Here is a 21,084-nt window from a genome sequence, read left to right as displayed (position 1 = left end):
CGAGAATAGCGTAGCTGAAGTCGACATTTCCTAGATCGAATTAAGTTTACTTACTGCGGGTCCACGCAGCGCAGGCAAGCTCCCCCGTCGACAGCGCTTCCTCCTCTCGGCGAGCAGGAGTTCCTCAGTCGACGGGGGAGCGCTTCTGGGATCGATTTATCACGTCCAGATGAGACGCGATAAATCGATCCCAGAAGATCGATCTCTACCCGCCGAATCAGGCAGGTAGTGTGGACCTAGCCTCAGATTCTTGCTTACTCTCTTATGGCATAGTTCCATAGATTTTTAAGGCCAGATGGTACTACTACATGATCTAGTCTGACCTCTTGTGTATCACAGACCGTAGAATTTTAACCAGTTACCCCGTATGTCATATTTACTTCCCCATCTTCTACACACTACCTGATTTTCTTCCCTAGATGAAACTTCCTATACCCATCACCATTTTGGAACCCAAGGGTGTCATAACATCAATAATTTGATTAACTAATTATAGTTAAGATAACAGTGATTAGCAGCTGCAAAGCACTGTAAAGATGAAAACTGCTATACAAGAGTTCAGTAATTTCTATAATTTAGATACTTTAATTCCTTGCCAAAGCAAATTTACCACACTATGAATGAGAGAGGCACGTAGGCCAAGATCCACGAAGGGACTTAGGCATTGCAACGTAGAGCATGTCTACCGGCTCAGACTTCTGCACACAACTTAGGCTGCTGAATGCCTAACATCCCTGGTTTGTGAATTGTTCTGGGGCTTAGGCATGAGAAACAGATCTGGGCACCTAAAGCGTGGCTGCAATGTGCATGCTCATAAACAAAAACGTAGGCCCTGAGCAAATTTAGGCACCTACAGGGTTAGGCAGAAGCTGACCAGCAGTTTTGTGGATTACAATGGTGCCTAAAAATGGGACTTAGATGCCTATATATCTTCATGGATCGCACCTTTGGATACCATAATTATAGGGATTTTGAAATATCTACAATAGATAACTGAAGAGTTGACAGCAAATTCCAAATATGAAGGACTAAGGCCTTGATTTAGCAGAGCACTTAAGCCCGTACTTAACTTAAATCAACTGACAGCAGAAATTTGACCCTTAGTTTAAGAAAAATCTGTAAATGGTTTTGTTTGCTTTATTCTTTAGTCACATACCTTCCTTCTTCAATTTCCCATAACTTCTCACAATCTCATGAACCACAGCTGCCCCACTCTGAGGATCAATTCCACCAAAGACCCAGGAGTCACGGTGGCCTCCCAGGATGACGTATCTGTCTGGAGAAATTAATGATGGGGGTTTATTTGGAGGATCTCTTTCCTGCAGTAATAGTGTCAATAGAGAGTCACTATGTATTCTAGGTAGGTTTGCAGGCAACAAATACATCACTTTAACAGTTTACTTCACATGTGGCAGAATGGCAGGAGCCACTGTAAATCTCTTTGGAAAAAAAATTACAGGAAAGTTTATTGCTGAACTGCAGCTGGTTTGTGGCTTATTTATATTAGCATCTGTAGAAGTTCTAAACTTAGTAGCACTTTAACCCCAAAAGATGTTTATAACAGACACCATAACAATAACTAGTTCCAACTGCAGTCTACGTTTTTAAAGTTGTTGCAATTTCTGACATGCATCATTTTCCAAAATATTCATCATTTGGGCTTTTCATTTTCTATGCTGTCTCTTTGCCTGAAGTTTAATCAAGTCACATGAACAAGCAAACAAAAACTGTATGAACCACCAAATCTAAAATAAAACTGCACACATTTAAAAACTGTATCAAAACCAATAACCTTCTGGGTTTCTATTTATCTTCATTATTCTGTTTCAAATCCCTCCTTAAAACTTTCCTTTGCTATGACAGACACTCCATCATACACCTTATTGTTGTGCATTTGATGATCAAAATTGGCCCAGTATTTACATTTTTACATCATGAGTGTTCTTAACTCAACAAGTTTTAAAGACACTGAAGTAGTATTTTCTTGCCCTAGGTGAGAGGTACATTACGAGTGTTAACCAAGTCACAATGGAAGATGTAGTTGACATGATATAGTATCAAAGAAAGAATAAATCCTACTGTCTTGCTTGATGTTGTTACAATTGTGATTCAGCCCAGAAATGGCTGTATTGTGGTTGCGGATGACGTGATCTTACCACCCTATAAATATCTGAAAATGAGTTCCAGGGCTTTCACATCATGTTGGATAAAAGATGCCATAATATAGTACACATAAGCCATTAAGGGGTGAAACCATTTCATTGGCAAGAACATGAATGTCTTTTCAAACTCGTAAAGATCTAAACTTCCATTTATTATTAAATTCCCACAACTCTCTCATTAAAAAAATCCATTAGAGAATGTACTTGCAATATTGCTTGCCGCAAATGTTTATATCTAGGTTATGTTCCCCTTGGAAAACCAGTTTTTATAGTGAAAGTGCTGACATAACCTAAACTGTATGAGTGCTGCTGCAGGAATTCCCCAATGTGTACAAACAGACGTGCTCACCAAGTAAAATATAGAGAAAACCCTCTTCCACGTCCTCTCTTTTTAATTACTTATGTTTAATTACGTGTATCTGCAGTTCACTGCACCCACAGATAATTTATAAGACAAATGGCTTTACCTGGTTCTGTTGCTCCTCTGATGGTACCGATCACGTTGTAAATTCTTGTCACTTTATTGCTACTGTGAATGTGCATTTTGACCTTTCTAATGCATTGGAAAGCAAATTTAAAGAGAGAACTCATCAGATTACTTAATAAAACATTATATGCTTTAAAATGTATGATATATATTGTTCATAGTGAGAGATTAAGGGCAGAATTTTGCTCTCAGTTAAACAAATGTAAATCTGGAAAAAGTCCACTGAAGTTGCTCCAGCTTTATATTACTGAAATTGAGGACACAATTTGGCATTGGAAAGTTACCTAATCACATTGTTGGTGCTATGATTTATGCTGGTAACATGCTCTTTATACTGGTTGGTGCTATGATTTATACTGGCAACAGACTAAAAGCTCTGAACTTAAAATAATGTTCTGTTAGCAGCTGTTTTTAAAGTTGGGAGGGAGAAAGGAAAAATAACATATTTTATAAATATTTTATTAAAAATCTAGAGGTTGGTTCCTCTGTCACATAGCCAGTGTAACTCCAGGGTAACTCCACTGCAGAGAATGGAATCACAGGGGTTGGAGTCAGTGAGACATCAGGCCCCAGAACATCAGGAGACATTCTAAGTTGTATCACAAAAATGTCTTTTGTTCCATTATGTACCAGCCAACCTAAGGGGCAGCATCTGACTCTCAGTGCAGTCCTGTATGTCTTTAATCTCATTTTCCTGATGATTTGACTATAGTAGGAGGAGGAAGCCAAGTGGTTCATCTGAGGTCATTACAATAGTTCAGCCTGAACGAGAACTCCAGGATTCATGTGGCTTCTAGCCGTTGGCTGTAATTCAGTAGATCATGTGGCCTCAGTCATAGCCACCTGAAGCAAAAATGAGGCCTTGCAATTTAAGGAATGACACATTACATTAGAATTTTCAGAACAATGTACATTTGAGACTAATAACATCCTTATTTTATATGATGCAACAAATAGTCCCAAAGCTGAAGACAGATTAGTTCAAAATAGACGTGAGTGGAACTTTTATTGTGAGGCCTTCAACTCAGCCCTGATTGATCAGAGAGTTTGCTAAGATCTGGAAACCTTTCAAATGAATTTGGGCCATGGACTGCTTGAACCTTGAACATTGTACGAATCTGCATCAAAACCAGGAGACACTCAGCCGATGTTTTGCTTTGAGTTCACTTTAGCCCAGAAACAACGCCATATGCCCTGACACCAAGGAAAAACTTGCAATGACCCCCAAATGTCAAAACTTGCAGAGCTCTAGTTCAGAGATTTCACTAACTGTTGTTATATTTCCCTATCTATTAAAATGTCAATGCTTTATGTAATGCAAAACTGACCTTGTAGAGTAACGGCTCATGAAACCAGGACCAATGTTGTAAGACACATTCAGGCTTCCTTTCCAGCTGCTGTCTGGTGGGACAGGTCCTCCCATGTTACTGTTATAAAAAAATCTGTTTTTTATTATTTATTATTTGTATAAGTGTAGTGCCTAGGAATGCCAGTCATGGACCAAGCCTCTACTGTGCTAAGCGCTGTACAAACACTGAACAACCCCCCCCAGACCTTACTTCAAAAAGATTACCATCTAAGCTTTATAACAAAAAATGTATTGAATAGGCTTCTAAAATGGAGGGGAATTGGACTGGATGATTCAAGTGATCTTTTCTTGCACCACTGCCTATGGGCTAGATCCTGGTCTCAGTTACACCCTTGTAAATCCAGAGTAACTCCATGTATTTGCATCAGTGGAATGACATCAGAATTGGATACACTAAGCTGATGTTTTGGCTATTCAATTTAAATTACATTTCAGTGATACACATGGACTTGTGACGAATGTAGTTTATTTAGCTTCAAAACGTGCTAGGGTCTTGAAAAAACGTAGACTAAGACCAGTCCTTATTCTAAATAGTGAACAATCCAAAGCCCCAAACTAAGTCAATAAAAATCAGTGCCTGCTTAGCTGTCTGCGTGAATAGATGCCTTTTTTAATATTTATATATTTTGCTAAGTGCATATAAGAATTGGGGTAATCTTCAGGGTCTATGAATGTCAGAAGGTAGCCCTGATTCTGGCCCCAAATCAGCATAACACTTAAGTGTGTACTTTATTTTAAGCATCTGTATAAATTCATCCACATTCAGCAAAGCTATTAAGAATATACTTTATGCCCAGGAGCCTCTAGGATGGAATCTATGGAAAATGCATTTGTTTTATAAATAGGAAGAACTAGGCATTCTGATCTTTATATAATAAATAAGAACCAAATGTCTATTGAGGGTGTATGTTTCATATATGTTTTTAAAACTAACTCTCTAGATATTTACAACTCAATTAAAGGCAAATTACTAGTTGTGCTACATTGCCAACTACTGACTGGCTCATCCGATCATAAAAAGACAGTTTCAAACTCACATCACTTTTTTATGAACTAAGCATAACGTTTTGTGGGAAAGTGATTTGGGAATACAGTATTCCTTAGCAGGTGGGCCTGAAATATGTGCTTACACTAGGACCATATCAGTGAAAGCTAGGCATAGACTGATTTTTAAACTTCATCCAAAGAGGGCCTAATTGTGCTCTCTTATGCAGGTAGACAGCTCATATTTGCTTCAGGAAAGGTCATGCACATACAGCTAGGGGAATAATTCAGCGCAGGAAGAATGCCTAACATAAATGCAAAGACCAGTTATAAGCAAGTTATATGTAAACCCGAGATTGACAATATCATGCACATTGTCTGGAATTGCCAAAAGTTTTGGATTTGTGTAGCTTTTAACATTGTATCTCAGATGGCTTAAACAGATGTAAAATCAAATATGTTGGACTTTCCCTGTCAGAAGCTAGGAATTGTATTATGTGTTACTAGAGAAAAGAAACTATTATATCAACAGATTAAAGCCCAACTGATGTACAAAGCAGAAAAGCAAAAAGATAAATGTGTGGGAGCCTATGTCCCATTGAAAGTCAATGGACACTAAGTCACTCTGACATTTTTTTCAAAAGAGAAGGAAGTAAAAAAAGAAGTTTATGTTGCTGATTCAAAACGTTTAGTTTTTTTTAAAAAAAAGTCTTTTCATGCTTCCATGATGATACACCAAATACCCAAGAGTTACAACTGGATGTGGGGGGAAGAGGGAGGGGGAAGGGAGTACACAACTTTACAGTACCTCCAGGGCGCCAGGATTTTCATGTCCGCCTTGCCCATAATGACCCTAATGTTCTAATTTTTCCAAATACTCTTGCCAAGGTATTTGTGAATGTGATCTCTGACCTTTTTGTTCTCAACACTGAACACTAGCTTATTTCTGGCTCAAATAAAGATTTCTGCAAGAGGGGGAGAGGGAGGCAAGAGAGGGAGAGAAATAACTTTTGTAGAGCAGGGAAACAGAAGAAAGAAAAAGACTGAAGAACTTGTACCAGCACACTGTGTCCCCTTCGTCACTGCTCACTAGAATGATCTCTGATGCACAACCAAGTTGGAAGCTATTATTTTAAGATTACTTAGGCTTAAAATTTCACAGATTAATTTTCATAAAGCTTGTAAGACAGACAGGTCCACAGACTTTTTATACATACACTGTAAGCTCTTTGGGGCATGGACATTGTTCACTTTTATTGCCCTGATCCTAAATGTGCTTATGCACAAGAGTCACTTTATGTGAATAGATCCATTGAGTTCAACAGGGTTATTTATGGACATAAAGTTAGTGTGTGTGTTTGCAGGATTGGGGCTTGTTAACACAATACACAGCACCATCGGACTCTGAGCACTATCATCAATATTAAATAATTAGGGCTGTCAAGCGATTAAAAAAATTAATTGTGATTAATCACATGATTAAAAAAATAATTGCAATTAATCGCACTGTTAAACAATAATAGAATACCATTTATTTAAATATTTTTGGATATTTTCTACATTTTCAAATATATTGATTTCAATTAAACACAGAATACAGTGTACAGTGCTCACTTTATATTTATTTTTTATTACAAATATTTGCACTGTAAAAAACAAAAGAAATAGTATATTTCAATTCACCTAATACAACTACTGTAGTGCAATCTGTTTATAATGAAAGTTGAACTTACAAATGTAGAGTAATGTACAAAAAATAAGTGCATTCAAAAATAAAACAATGTAAAACTTTAGAACCTACAAGTCCACTCAGTCCTACTTCAGCCAGTCACTCAAACAAACAAGTTTGGTTACAATTTGCAGGAGATAATGCTGCCCTCGTCTTGTTTACAATATCACCTGAAAGTGAGAACAGGCATTCGCATGGCGCTGTTATAGCCAGCATCGCAAGATATTTATGTGCTAAAGATTCATATGTCCCTTCATGCTTCAACCACCATTCCAAGGGACGTGCCCATGTTGATGGGTTCTGCTCGATAACGATCCAAAGCAGTGCAGACCGGCGTATGTTCATTTTCATCATCTGAGTCAGATGCCACCAGCAGAAGGTTGATTTTCTTTTTTGATGACTCGGGTTCTGTAGTTTCCACATCGGAGTGTTGCTCTTTTAAGACAGCTGAAAGCATGCTTCACACCTAGTCCCTCTCAGATTTTGGAAGGCACTTCAGATTCTTAAACCTTGGGTTGACTGCTGTATCTATCCTTAGAAATCTCATTGGTACCTTCTTTGCATTTTGTCAAATGTACCGTGAAAGTGTTCTTAAAATGAACATGTGCTGGGTCATCCTCCGAGACTACTATAACATGAAATATAAGGCAGAATGTGGGTAAAACAGAACAGGAGACATACAATTCTTCCCCAAGGAGTTCAGTCACAAATTTAATTAACGCATTATTTTTTTAACGAGCATCATCAGCAGGGAAGCACGTCCTCTGGAATGGTGGCCGAAGCATGAAGGGACATATGAATGCGAAGGCCTGTTCTCCCTTTCAGGTGACATTGTAAATAAGAAGCAGTCATCAGTATCTCCTGTAAATGTAAACAAACTTGTTTGTCTTAGTAATTGCCTGAATAAGAAGTAGGACTGAGTGGGCTCTAAATTTTTACACTGTTTTGTTTTTGAGTGCAGTTATGTAACAAAAAACCCTACATTTGTAAGTTACACTTTCACAATAAAGAGATTGCACTACAGTACTTGTCTGAGGTGAATTGAAAAATACTATTTCTTTTGTTTATCATTTTTACAGTGCAAATATTTGGAATAAAAAATATAAAGTGAGCACTCTACACTTTGTATTCTGTGTTGTAATAGAAATCAATATATTTGAAAATGTAGAAAAAATCCGAAAATATTTAATACGTTTCAATTGGTATTCTATTGTTTAACAGTGCGATTAATCGCGATTAATTTTTTTAATCGCAGTTAGTTATTTTTTAGTTAATCGCATGAGTTAACTGTGATTAATCGACAGCCCTATAAATAATGTAATATTAAATAGTAATAATAATACCGCACATCCTACCAAAATCTAAAAGCAAAAGCTGATCGTTAAACTCACCCCAGCACCTGGCCTCAGGGCAAATGAATGAATGTCCTAGAGAATTATTTGACTAAACAAGGAATCTGATGGTCACTAGCTTTGTGTAATTGCACCTAGAGTACAACTAACATGATAGGTTTAGTCTGGAAGCTAACAACAAATGAGTTTTGCCTTACAAGAAGGTAAGAATTTTGCTGAATGAATGAGAAATGCTAGATGAACACTGGGTCCAAGTTTTGGCTGGTTGGCATCGTTTCACATTCAGCTGATTTAATACATTGTAAGAGAGTGCCTGTATCTAGCAATGTGGGGATGGCACACAGGTCCTTACCCATCCTCCAGACATGAGAGAGAAATGTTTCACAGGGTGAATGGTTGATTCATTTGGGGGTGTCACCTCCCAAAAGGTGGTGACTTGACAGCCCTGCTAATTATTACACTTTGATTACTTATTCAAATTAAGGTACATTTTATAGCTTCAGTAAAACATTTATTTATTCTGATTTATTTAAAATGCTTTGGGCACATACCCAACATACACTAACTATCTAATAAAATGCTTCCTTACGTTTTTTCCCTGGAGGTCCCCATAATAGCAAACAAACTACTTTAGTAAATGTGCCAGAGGAACAGTATGAATTATTTTCTCTCCTTCTTTCAAATACCTACATGAATTTCACAAGACATTCTTATGAAGCTTCCCCTTGTCTTCCATTTACTTACCGTAATAACTTTTCAGCATCATTGTATCCAATGGGATGGACTGGAAGTTTCGGAAGACCTACAGCCCTGGCTTCTTCATATCGATAGGTATACTCTGGAGGTATAAGGCTGCTGTTTATTTTATCTGACTTTTAAGGGTGAGTCATACAACATGTAGCACAGCACTACATAGAAGTCAGGAATAATTACCCTGCTGTGCTAAAAATGAGGTCGAGATTTCTACAAGAACGCTGTTCTCTACATGACATAAATACAGTTTCATAGAGACCTCAACTCATTCTCCTTGGGTGTCCACAACCCTGCATCCCATTTCCCAGTCTGTTGTGTGTGCAAAATTCCCACATTTGGAAGCCATTTCTGAATACAGTTCCTTTGTAGGATGGCTGAGAGAAGGATTTCCTTAACATGGGAGTGGGAGGAACCCTGGCTGGGGGGGTAAAGGGCATACGGGGCTTTCTTGCAGAGAATATCATTGGATCTAGTGCAGGGATGGCAGCTGATCTCCTACTTTCTCCCCACTATCTTTTCCTGCTGCACTGAGAGGCACAACAGTAGGGATGGGAGGAGAGATGGCCACAAACAGCTCTACAGGGAAGTGCGGCCCCATCAAAGGGCCAAGTGGCTGAAAGGGAAACAGATCCAGTCTTGTAGAGCTGCGGAGCTAACGATACCTCCGCTCCATGCAAGTGGGCTTTGGCCACCCGTAGTGTGCGGAAATGAAGGGGAAGAGACAGAAGGTTTAGTACATATATCTGTTTAAACACACACACACACACACACACACACACACACACACATAGGGTATTGTACATATTGGGCTCCGGGAAGCACTGCTAAAGGATCCCCCCCAGCCTAAGGGGAGGATCTACAGGACCTGAAACCCAACTGATTTCGTGGGACAACTAATAAAATAACAGGGACAGGAGTGCGGTCAAAGGGACAGGAGTGTGGTCAAAGGGTCAAAAGAAGGGAACCTGATGGGGACACCGAGCAGAGAATGGCGGACAGCGCCCACTGCTCCTCAAAGGCATCAAGGGAGCCAGTGGACACCGCCCAGAGGAACTCTGCCTGGATACGTGACCGGACAGAGGATCGGAAACAGACCCCACAGTCACAGGAGTCTCCATCGGCCAACCTCCTCTCCCTGGTTTTATAGATGGCCGTTTTAGCCAGGGCCAGGAGGAGGTTGACCGGGAGGTCCCGCGACTTTGAGGGGCCACAGATAAGGAGTGCGTAAATAAGAAGGTGAGGGGAAAAGTGCAGCCAAAAACATAACAGAATATTCATGAGGAGCCCGGCATAGGGGCTGCAACCTGGCGCACTCCAAGTAAACGTGCGCCAGGGTCTCCCTCACGCCGCAGAAGGGGCAGGTATCCGGGACAGGGGTAAACCGCGCCAAATACACGCCCGTGCTCACGGCCCCGTGAAGGAGCTGCCAGCTGATATCCCCAGCGGGCCTTGGGACCAGGGTGGAGTATAAGCTGGCCCACCGGGGCTTCTCACCCTCCACAGGTGGCAAGAGGTCCTGCCACTTTGTGTCGGGGCGGGACACGAGGATGAGGAAGTGAAGGGTGTGGAGCATGAGCGTGTATAGGTGTTTCCTTGGCGCGGTCTGGAAGCGGACCGGCTGCATATCATGCAGCCGGCTCACGGAGAAGGGGCGGGGGGGCCGGTTGGGTCCACGGGGTAGGGGCCCGATGAAAAGGTACGGAAGGCCTGGGGTGGAGGGTAGGTGGGGCGTGCCCTTGTGCAGGACCCGGTCGAGGTAGGCCCGAGCAGCGGGCGGCAAAGCGGCCCTCACCTCCTGAAGTACGCGCCGGGGAGTATAAAGCCTGGAGAGCCCCATACGCCGAGCGAGCGTCAGGGGATCCAGCCAGTCTCCCCAGTCATAATCCAGGGAGTCTCCGACTCTGGTGACTTCTGCCAGGACCAACCTCTGGCGCACCGAGGGGGACTCCGCCACCTGCACACGGAGCTGGGGGTTGTGTAGCAGGGGCTCCACGAGGAGATCTGCCCCCCCCCCTGGTGGCCGCCACGGACCTGGTCGCTGAGAACCGTTTCCAGGTCCGGAGGAAGTCCTGGTAGAAGACCGGCAGCCTGGAGAGGTCGCGCGGAAGACCTCTCGGATCAAGATAAAGGAGCTGCCGGTCGTATCAGAGCCCTCAGAAGCAGCGCAGGAAGACGTGCGCCAGTACTCTCCACGCCGGACTACCTGCACCATAAAGGAGCCTCTGCAGGGCCTGGAGGCGGAAGACATGGACGTGAGTGCATAGGCACTTCAGGCCCTGCCCTCCCTCCTCTAGGGGCAGGTGGAGGACCCCTGCAGAGACCCAGTGCAGTCCTGGCCAAAAGACCTCCAGAATCGCCCTCCGGAGGTCGGCCAGGAAGCCTGGGGCCAGGACCAGGGTGTTGAGCCAGTACCAGAGCATGGACAGGACTAGTTGATTGAATACCAGTGCCCTCCCTCGAAGGGAGAGGCACCGGAGTAGTCCTGTCCATTTCCGGAGCCGCTCTGTCACCCTGCCCTGTAACCCGTGCCAGTTCTCCGGCGGAGACGGATGCATGGCAGAAAGGTAAAGATAGAGCAGTAGACCCGCGCTCCACCGAATGGCCTGAAGCACGGGTGGGAGGGAGCCTGCCTGCCACCTGTCCCTACATAGGGTACTGTAGCGGGGTGGACACCCGCTCCTGCCTGGAAGGGTTTAAAAGCAGCCCTGGAGAGGGCTGTGCCTGGGGATGGCTGATTGGGGAAGCAGCGGCAGCTGGGCCACGCCCCAATCAGGCCTCAGCTGGCCCTATATAAGAGGCTGGGAGATAGGAGCTAACAGATTCCCTCTAGCTTCTGAGAGGGAGGGACCTGGCTGCAGGGACCTGAGCAGAGTACCTGAGTGGAGCAGGGCTGGGGACAGGCCGAGGAGCTGGGGAGCAGCTGGAAAGCCCCAGGCTGCGGCCTAGCAGAGGGCCCATAGGTACTAGGGGTTGCAGAGGGCAGCCCAGGGGTAGGCAAAGACAGCAGGTCCAAACCCAACCTGGCCTATGATGAGTGGCTGACGCTGCAGTCTGCCCCAGGACACGGGGGCTAGTTGGTGACTGGCAGTAGCCCACGACTGAGGCAAGGTGGGGATAGAGGGCTGGGGGTTCCCCTGGGTAGGGAGACCCTGAGAGAAAGAAGGGTTACTGCTAGGGGGCAGCACCCTAGAGAACAGGGCACCGGTGTCCAGGGAGGGACATGGGGGCCAAGCAGCAGCAGGACACCGGCCTGCAGAGGGCGCTCCGGAGGCTGGAGAAGAGCTAATTCCCGAAATGACCAGCAGGAGGTGCCGCAGGGGTGAGTCCCTCTCCTCTACAGGTATATATATTACCCTAACAAAACATGTGTATGTTGCCCTGTGACGGCTGGCCCCAGTGAGCTAGGAGTTGTACCAGCACAGAGGGTGTCCCCTCCCAGTCCAGTATTTGGGCTGTTAAACGTTAGTCATAACCTCAGTGTTATTCCCCCATGCAGACTGTTCTCTCCAATGCTGCCCACTCTGAATCCTCTGACAGCATCCTGCTCCCTCTTGTGGGTCCCATGCAGCAGCACTCTGTGAAGGAGGAGCCCGAAGCTGCCCCCTCCATGCAATGGCAATTACAGATGGGTTTATATACATCTGCTCCAAAGGAATGAGGACTGTCCTGTCACCCTCTCCCACCCTTCCTGAGACCAGACCCCTTTGGGACCACCTGGCTCTCATCAGAGCTTGGGCCATGGCAATGGCTTCTTCTCGACGCCACTCACCTTTTGCCGGATAACCTGGCGTGAGAGGATCCCCTGCCCCATTTAGATTTAACACATTCCCGCGCTGGGCTCCACCTCCAGGAAGGTTCCAGCCATTTGGATAAGGATCTACTCCAGGGGCGCAGTAGTCAGCAGGGTCTGAATACAGAATAACTCCCGTGGCACCAACCAGCTCAGCATTCTTCACCTAAAAAGCATATCTCATTTCCTTATTCAGTCCTTGACAGCTTGACACCAATGCATGAATTCTCCAGGCCATGGTCCCAAAGTGAGAGGAGGGTACGTGGCATTTCACAGAATAGACTCTTTGATTCTTTGCTTTGAGGGAACTGATTAAAGCAGCATCCCCTTTTAGATTCCTCAAAGGAGGGATGAAAATGATGACAAGTCCTAGGACAGGAATCTCATTTATTACCATTCTGGCATTGTAAAGGGCTATAAATTATATTAACACTCACTTTAAGGCCCCTTGACACTACCCGAGTGGCTTAAAGGGATTTTAGTGTAAATAAGTAACTGGCCCAGAATTATTCTCATGTCATGCAATTTCCTGGCAGCCAGTAGGTTTGGTATCCTGCTGAGAAACGTGATACAGCATGTGCATAAGGGACTTGGTGCTACTTAGAATCCTCGGCAGGAGATATGTGCAATAACATGGAAACACCACTCCCAGCGTACTACTGTACCAAGCGTAATTCTAGTTTGTTTCCTGTCACCCAGACAAAAACAAGCAGCTGATTACTGAAATATTCAGTGCACAATATAAAAATCTGACAAGTGTTAATACAACCTGAAATCTTAGTTGCTAAGTGAACGCTTTACACTGAATATCTCCGGGGCGGGTTTCAGAATCGTAAACCATACGAGACAGAAAAATGTATTACTCCAGGATTTGAATCTGCCATTTGTTTGAACATGTACATAAAGCCAAAGAGTAACTGTTTATCTTTAGGCTTGCAGGGGCATTAGATCAGCTCTGTGCTGTTTTGACAAAGGGAAGGGTTTTCATATCTGTGTTTCTGGCAAACAAAATCAGTGTTTAACTCTGGCCCACAGATAGTGCTTTGAGATGCTACAGATCTCATTTTGGCTTCTTAATCTATTTTGCTGCAGGTAACACAGATCAACATAGTAACGGAGTGGCAAATAATCTTCAACTGAGGTTGTAAGGTCCAGATATTTTAGTCAAAACTTATCATAGCCATGCCCAGGACATACAATATTTGCCTTCATCCCTATATCCTATGGGACTGTATAAGCAAACTTAATATAATCAACCAATGGAATTCACTGGAGCAGATATATATTGACTAATTTGTCAGTAGGAATGCAGCGTTTCCAACAAGTACAAGAATGAATTTGTGTTGCTCGTTTTAGTGACAATAAGTCCATGTCATTCTCAAGCCTTAGGGGTGCTGCATGCCACAGAGGAATGCCACAAAACATGGGAATCCTCTCACTTTTCATGAGCCTTTCCCATTCAGCTGGATTCTTGACCACTTGGTGTTCTAGAAACAATTCAGCAATATAGACTATTATTTATATTATCTTTCACTTATGAAAATGACACAAGTCAGTTGTCCCTTCAATGGGCAGAAAATATTCCTCAAGAGAATATCACAAATCTAGGTATCCCTATTAAAAGATTCAGTATTTGGATTGCTGGGTTAACTGAAAACTGTGTAAAATTACATGTAAGGTCTAATTCTATTCAAATTGAAGTCAATTGGATTTTTAAGAGAAATATGATCAGACATATACAGGCTTTCTATTGACTATGGGCCTGATTGAGGAAAGCATCCCTTTCAAGAAAGCTCTTAAACATGTGCTGGATCAGGGCCTAAAGTATTTGAGGAAATCTATAGGTGGGTTTTTTTAAACTAAAAAACCCTCTGTTGGGCTAATCCCTGCCCAATTTGGGGAAATCTTTAAACCAAAACATGTTAGATACATTTTAAAGAACAGCTGAATCTGTAAAAATGAGTAATTTTAAACAAATGTATTTAATTATTTATACTGTCAAAGATGTGCTTGTATCTATCTCCTACTCAGGAAGCATCTTTTGAGCATAGTTTGATAAACACCTCAATTATGCAAAGATGGCCAAAAGATTCTAAATATGGCCATCAGTTACGGAGAAGGCATATCTTAAGCATAACCTGAGAATAGAGATCAATGATAGAGTAGATACATTACCTTATTTCCTCTGAAGATTTTCCCATATCTGGCAATGACAATCTTTCCAGTACAGTTAATTCCCATCTCTCTCTCCAGTTTGAAAAAGTCTTCAGTACGGCCATAGTTGACGTACACCAACTCACCCTAGTAGATGAGAGACACAGTGAGAACGGGGATATCAGTGAGCATAAGAAAGGAGATGTGCTCTAATAAGGGGGCAATCGGGGAGCAAGGAACTCAAGTTATAACCCTGGGTCTGATGTGGGATTAAAGAACCTGAGTCTGCGAACTGCTTGAGCACCTTTATCTCCCATTGGCTAAAATGGGAGTTGAGGGTGCTCAGAACCTCACAATGGGAGATAAAAGTGCTCAAGCAGGCTCTTTATCTTCCTGATCCTGTGCCCACTGAAGTCAATAGCAAAGCTTCCATTAACTGCAGTGGTACAGGATTGAAACCCCATCAGTTTCCCCATCTGTAAAGCGGGGACGGTAATACCTAGCTACTTCACAGGGATGTTGGGAGTCTTAATTAATTAATACTTGAAGATTAAAAGTACAGCATAAGCGTTTCTAGGTATTATTTTTACGAAGGTAATGCTTTTGGCTTTGCTTTAGTAACAAAGACGTTAGAAGACATTAGTTCTGTGGGTGGGTTGATAAAATGCTTGAAATCTTTGTCCCAAAGCTATTGGAACATTGTACCCCAACTCCTTCTTTTCAATGAACTCAAGAATAACATGGATCTGCTAACGACTCTGTTAATAGCAGATCCATTGTATTCTTGCACTTACAGAAAATGAGGAGTCGGTGCAATTCTCCAGTAGCTTTGAGGCCATTTGTAAGTGGGTTTATGGCAAAATGGATACAGTATATTTATTCTGGGTGTGCTGTAAATCTTTATGTTGTCATTTGGGCTTGGTCTACACTGAAAAGTTATATAGGCATAACTGCATTGGTCAGGCGTGTGAAAAAAACCTACCCCTCTAACTGACATAATTATGCCAACAAAACCCACAGTGTAGAAGCAGCTATGTTAGTGGAAGAGTGCTTCTGTCGACATAGCTAATATGATTGGGGGAGGTGGTGTTCCTATTGAAAAACTCCTTCTGTTGGCGTAGGCTGCATTGACGCTAGGAGGCTGTGCCGGTACAGACTCCATAGTGTAGACACAGACTGAGTCAATATGAGTTCTCTTACATCTATTTTGAAAAAGAATTTCATGTTAATTTACTACTACTATGCTCCAACGCCCCAGTCAGGCACAGGGTACTAGGTGCTGTACAAATACTTGAGTAGTCACAATGTCTGCCCCAAACTGCTTACAATCCAATGAGACACCAAAGTAGGTGTGACAAATAACAGGACGGAATGGATTAGAGAGGACACGGGTGACCATTCTATATTATTCCTGTAATTTTAGCAGTGTGACGGGCATATTTCAGACAAGTATAAAAACACGAGGCCAGAACTTTGGCTGGTGTACATGGGCATAACTCCAATGAAGTCAATGGAGCTATAACTCTCACCCACTGAGGACCTGGTCCTTGGTTACTGCCTGAAAAATCAGTGTCCAGATAGATGTCACACAAATGTAGCAACAGAGGAAGGAAGATACCACAATGATGGAACACCGGACTGGATGGGACCTCCTGGGTCATCGAGTCCAATCCCCTGCTGTTACAGGCAACCCCATCATATAATCCCATTCAGAAATTTATCTAGTTCCATCTTTAAAGCCAGGTAAGTTTCTTGCCCCCACTACTCCTTTTGGGAGGCTATTCCAGAACCTTACTCCTGATTAGAAACCTCCTAATTTACAGACTAAATTTACTCCTGGTGAGTTTATATTCATATGTTCTTGTGTCAACAGTGTCCTTCCCTCCCTCATGTTTACCCTCCACAATCTACCTATAGCAAACAATTATATACCCGCTAATTTTTTGTTTTGCTAGGTTAAACAATGGGCTTTTTTTAAATTTTGGGCTTATGAATACTTCACTGAGGAGATGACCAGGGTTTGCAAGCCTATTGGAAGAAGTGCATACATTGGGAGGCACTGAGGACCCCTCGAGGAGGTTCCTTGCATAAGAGGCAACTTGGAGGCAAGAGTGGGAGAAGAACATGAAGGGGATGCCAAGTTGGGCATCTTGGTTGGAATGAAATGGGTGAGTAGGGGAATCAGAGAAGGACAGAGTGGAGAGGGAATGGGAACCTGGTTATGCAGAGCCTTGAAGGCAAGGACATGGTGCTTGAGTTCTAGGTGGAGGGTGAGGGGAAGCCAATCAAGGGTCTGGATGTGGTCAGAGAAGTGAACAAGGAAGAGGATTTGGGTGACAACTTTTTGGGTAGATTGAATGGGATGAAGGGGACTGTCAGGAAGCCCAAAGAGGAGAAGGTTACAGTAACTGAGTTGAGGTATAGCCAAGGTCTATCGGCACAAGAGTTTTGTTGATGGGAATGGAGAGGAACAGGTGGATTTGGAGGATTTTGCACTCTTTCCCCAGCCCCTTTTTCACCCATGAAAGGGCCATGAGACAGGAGAAGAGAAACTCTGAATGCAGCAACCGTAGCAGTTGCAAGCAGAGTTGGCTGAAATGTTACCAGAGTTTGAGATGAAAACACTAAACAACCCTACATCTTGACAAAAAAAACTGGGAGGATGCTGAACTAGCAAGAGAACTAGTTGGAATTCTTTGATTTGTCTACAAATTTTAATACTATTTTAACAAAATATTCATGAATATTTTTACCATCTTTTCAAGCAACATTTATAGCTGCATCCTGCCAATTCAGCCACTCACAGGCTGGTTTCCTACACTTTTGCATAAAAATAGTCCTTTGTATTTACATTTCTTCCAATAGTTAAATCACTTTCATTGAATCAGAATCAAGTGGTGGCCTGGTTGAACCTGAAAGTTTGGGAAGATGGTCTCCTATTTGCTACTCTATATACAGGTGTTTGTGAAGTATGGAACAATGGTATCTATTTTGAAGCAGTTGCCATCCTAGCAGCATAAATAAATACACCTGTACACAGAATGGCAGATTTTTCCAATCTTTCACATTCAAAAATAGCCTTGGAGCTTGGGTTTTAATGGAGCTATTTAGTTACTGGAAGAACATATATAATGAATTATCTGTATGCATTACTGTGCACATGAACAGTTATTTTCTCCTTTAATTCCAAAAAGGTACTACAGTGAATCTCTTCACTGTGGGCTGCTGGCATCGAGAAGCATATTTCTATAAAACAGTCGTATAAAATATGACCCACTCAAGAATTGTTCTTGAAGGGTCAAAAGGGGGATATGTAGTAGTAGTAGGATTTTATGTTTGTATTTTTATAATAAAAAAATAACAATGTAGCATGTATTAAATGTATTGGTATATGATTTGACCATATCCGGACCCACCCTTTTTAAATAGCAGAAAGGAATGGGCCATTGGTAGAGACGCCTCAGCCAGAATCTGTGTCTGGGCTGATTTCAAAGCAGTAACAGACCCTTTAGGGTCACCACTTCGTTGTAGGTTTAGCATTTTAGAATACATAAAAGAATGCAATAATTGTTTTTCTCTTGCATTGCAATTTGATGTTCCTGTTCAAATGTTCTGTGTAAATCAATTCTGTTTTGCGTGTGAATGAGAAATGTGTGTGTTTAAAAAAATAAATGTAGAAGCCATCACCGAACCAAATGTTCTAGAAAGGAACCAAGAACAGACGCAAGAGCATCAGAAAATTACAACACGCCCCTATTAAAATGTCAAAAAAGGGCAAATTAACAACTCTAAAATAAAACAGGCACTTATCAATGGGGACAAAATAGCTGTAATCAAAACCAGCATGGGGTAACTCCCTAAAAAACTTAATAAAAAAATAAAAAGAACAATTTAAAAAAACAAGCACTCAAACAACAATTAATTACAGCATGACGGTGCAAAACTCATTGGTTCCAATAAAAAAAAATCCACTTTATAAACAAGGTGCCTTGCCATACAACTTTAGGTTCATCCTGCCAAGACTTCTCCGGAGCATCATGTCGCGACCGACAAAACCTGGCTCCTACCTACCCGTGATCGACCTAGCTGGCCACTAGATTGATCCGGACTGGTAACTATAACATCGACTGGTGTGACAGCATGTGTGTGTGATTAAATGCATATGTTAATTGCTGTATCTTCAATAAACGCAGTGTATTGCCTTTTCCCCTGAAAAAGATCCCATGTGCTTCTTATAAGCATAACAGCCTGTCTTTAGAGCCCCGCGTGGATTCAAAAATGTGGATCTGCATCCGATCCACATCCGCCAGGATCAACCCGCGATCCGCTAGCCGTCTTTTACCTGCATCCGTATCCACACCCACAGCAACAAGCCATCTCACAAAGGTTAGCAACGGGTGGGGGGGGGGGGTGGAAGGGAAGCAAGGAGGGGGCGGGTCTTGCAGGGATGAGGCAACATGAGGGTGGGGACTACTCCATACAAAGAATGGACTCTACTTAAGCCAAACACGATGGGCCAGATCTTCAGCTGGTGTAAAGCGGTGATGCTCTGTTGAAGTTAGTGGAGCTGATTTACACCTGCTTGAGGTTGTGGCCTGGTTTGTTCAGACCAAACGATATGTCCATACTAAGATGATTTTTTGTAACAGCTTTCTGAAACCCTACCATGGGCTTGAGTTTCCACATGCTTTCACCAGTGTAAATCATCGGGAACTCCATTGAAGTCAACAGAGTAACACTAGAGTCAAACCACTATAAGGGAGAGGAGAATCTGGTCCATTCTCTCATCATTATTTCTATAGAATGTCTAGTACAGAATCCCCAATTTTATACATCTCCATATTTGTCAGCCAATACAAAAATGCTGATTTGTGTGCATTCATAACTGGAGAGCTGTAATTATACCAATTAACGGCAGCCTGCTGGGTTTCCACAATCAGGGAAATTGTTTTACAGTGAAAGAATAAGCCAAGTCACCATAGGAGTTAAAATTTATTGTTAAAACCTTTTCAAACAATTCTATAGCTTTTCATTTTTATGAATTCCTTGATTAAGCAAAGGTAATCACTGCAACATGCAGACACAATCCCACTTTAAGAAATACAATCAGGAAAATTAAGTACAATAAAAAGAGTCACTTATCTGAACGCTCAGGCATCTCTGACACATTACTCAAAAATACATTATAGGATGGTATTTCTTTATGAAAAATCCCAGCTTTACCTTTCAATAACCCCACTGGGAGTCACACAGCTACTTTAGATCCCCGCAGAACACTGTGATAATTTACACCAGAACTTGCTAGTAATAGAATGAAATTCCCAGTGTTTATAGCGATGTCACTTCAAAAACGCACAAAATTATGCAAATGGTAAGAATTCAGTGTGGACTCTGTAGTAAAATCCTGAAAGACTCTTTCAATTTAATTGCAGGGCTTGTGGGTTTGGCAGATGCCCTCTACGCTACCTGCTTGCCTAGTCAGTGTCTGATTCTGCCTGCCTTTCCTGACTGGGACTACTTGTGTAGTAAAATATTATTCAAGGTGAGTAAAGGTGGCAGAACTGGACCATCAATGATGCTGAGGGAGGTACTCCAGATTTACACCAGTGTACACAAGTGCAGAATTTGGCCCAATGTGTCCTCACATCACTGCTTTGCCTGTTTTCCATAAAGATTTCTATTGGATATCCAAAAATTTTTAGAACACTCTTTTTATTTAGTAAGAACACAGATGGATACCATAGTAACAAAAACAAAGGAGGCCATCAATAGGTCCTGATATCTGTTCTTAAAATCGAGGAGAGCAGGGAAGGATTAAGGCATAGGTATAATTGGCAGCTCCTGGAGTCACATGATGATGTCAGAATCTGAGTCTTCGTTTAAAAATGAAATAAGGTCCCAATATCAGAAGATAACATTGCATACCTCCACTGAAGACAACAGAGGGATTGACCCCCAGCTGCACATCTGGCCTTATGTTTTCATCCCTCACGATTACAAAGATTTGTTGAAAATGTGAGCCCAGAATAGCCAACACAGTGGTGTCCACCTGAGTCTGCAGAGAACCTGAAACAGTAGCTCAACACATTGTAAACTAGCCTATTCATAGAATCATAGGGTTGGAAGGAACCTCAGGAGGTCATCTAGTCCAACCCCTTGCTCAAAGCAGGACCAATCCCCAGACAGATTTTTACCCCAGTTCCCTAAATGGCCCCTTCAAGGATTGAATTCACAACCCTGGGTTTAGCAGGCCAATGCTCAAACCACTGAGCTATTCCTCCTCATTTGAATGAGTTCTAAACTC

At 42.5% G+C, this 21,084-nt stretch overlaps 1 protein-coding gene across 1 annotated transcript in view; it reads right to left on the bottom strand.

Moving 5' to 3' along the window:
- The window catches only part of LOC112117310 (putative N-acetylated-alpha-linked acidic dipeptidase), a 54,451-nt gene that overhangs the window by 14,869 nt on the left and 18,498 nt on the right, over positions 1 to 21,084 (bottom strand). Inside the window, exons 5-10 of the mRNA XM_026651648.1 lie at positions 14,802 to 14,927; positions 12,606 to 12,792; positions 8,828 to 8,921; positions 3,978 to 4,076; positions 2,630 to 2,715; positions 1,157 to 1,276 (exon numbers count right to left, since the gene is read on the bottom strand). Coding sequence (XP_026507433.1) covers positions 1,157 to 1,276; positions 2,630 to 2,715; positions 3,978 to 4,076; positions 8,828 to 8,921; positions 12,606 to 12,792; positions 14,802 to 14,927 — 712 coding nt within the window. The remainder of the gene's footprint in view (positions 1 to 1,156; positions 1,277 to 2,629; positions 2,716 to 3,977; positions 4,077 to 8,827; positions 8,922 to 12,605; positions 12,793 to 14,801; positions 14,928 to 21,084) is intronic.

Source organism: Terrapene carolina, unplaced genomic scaffold (assembly GCF_002925995.2).
Source record: "Terrapene carolina triunguis isolate 2854851 unplaced genomic scaffold, T_m_triunguis-2.0 Scaffold97, whole genome shotgun sequence".
Classification (NCBI taxonomy): Eukaryota; Metazoa; Chordata; order Testudines; family Emydidae; genus Terrapene; species Terrapene triunguis.
The sequence above is the reverse complement of the archived record's forward strand: the minus strand, read 5'-3'. Positions and strand labels throughout refer to the sequence as shown.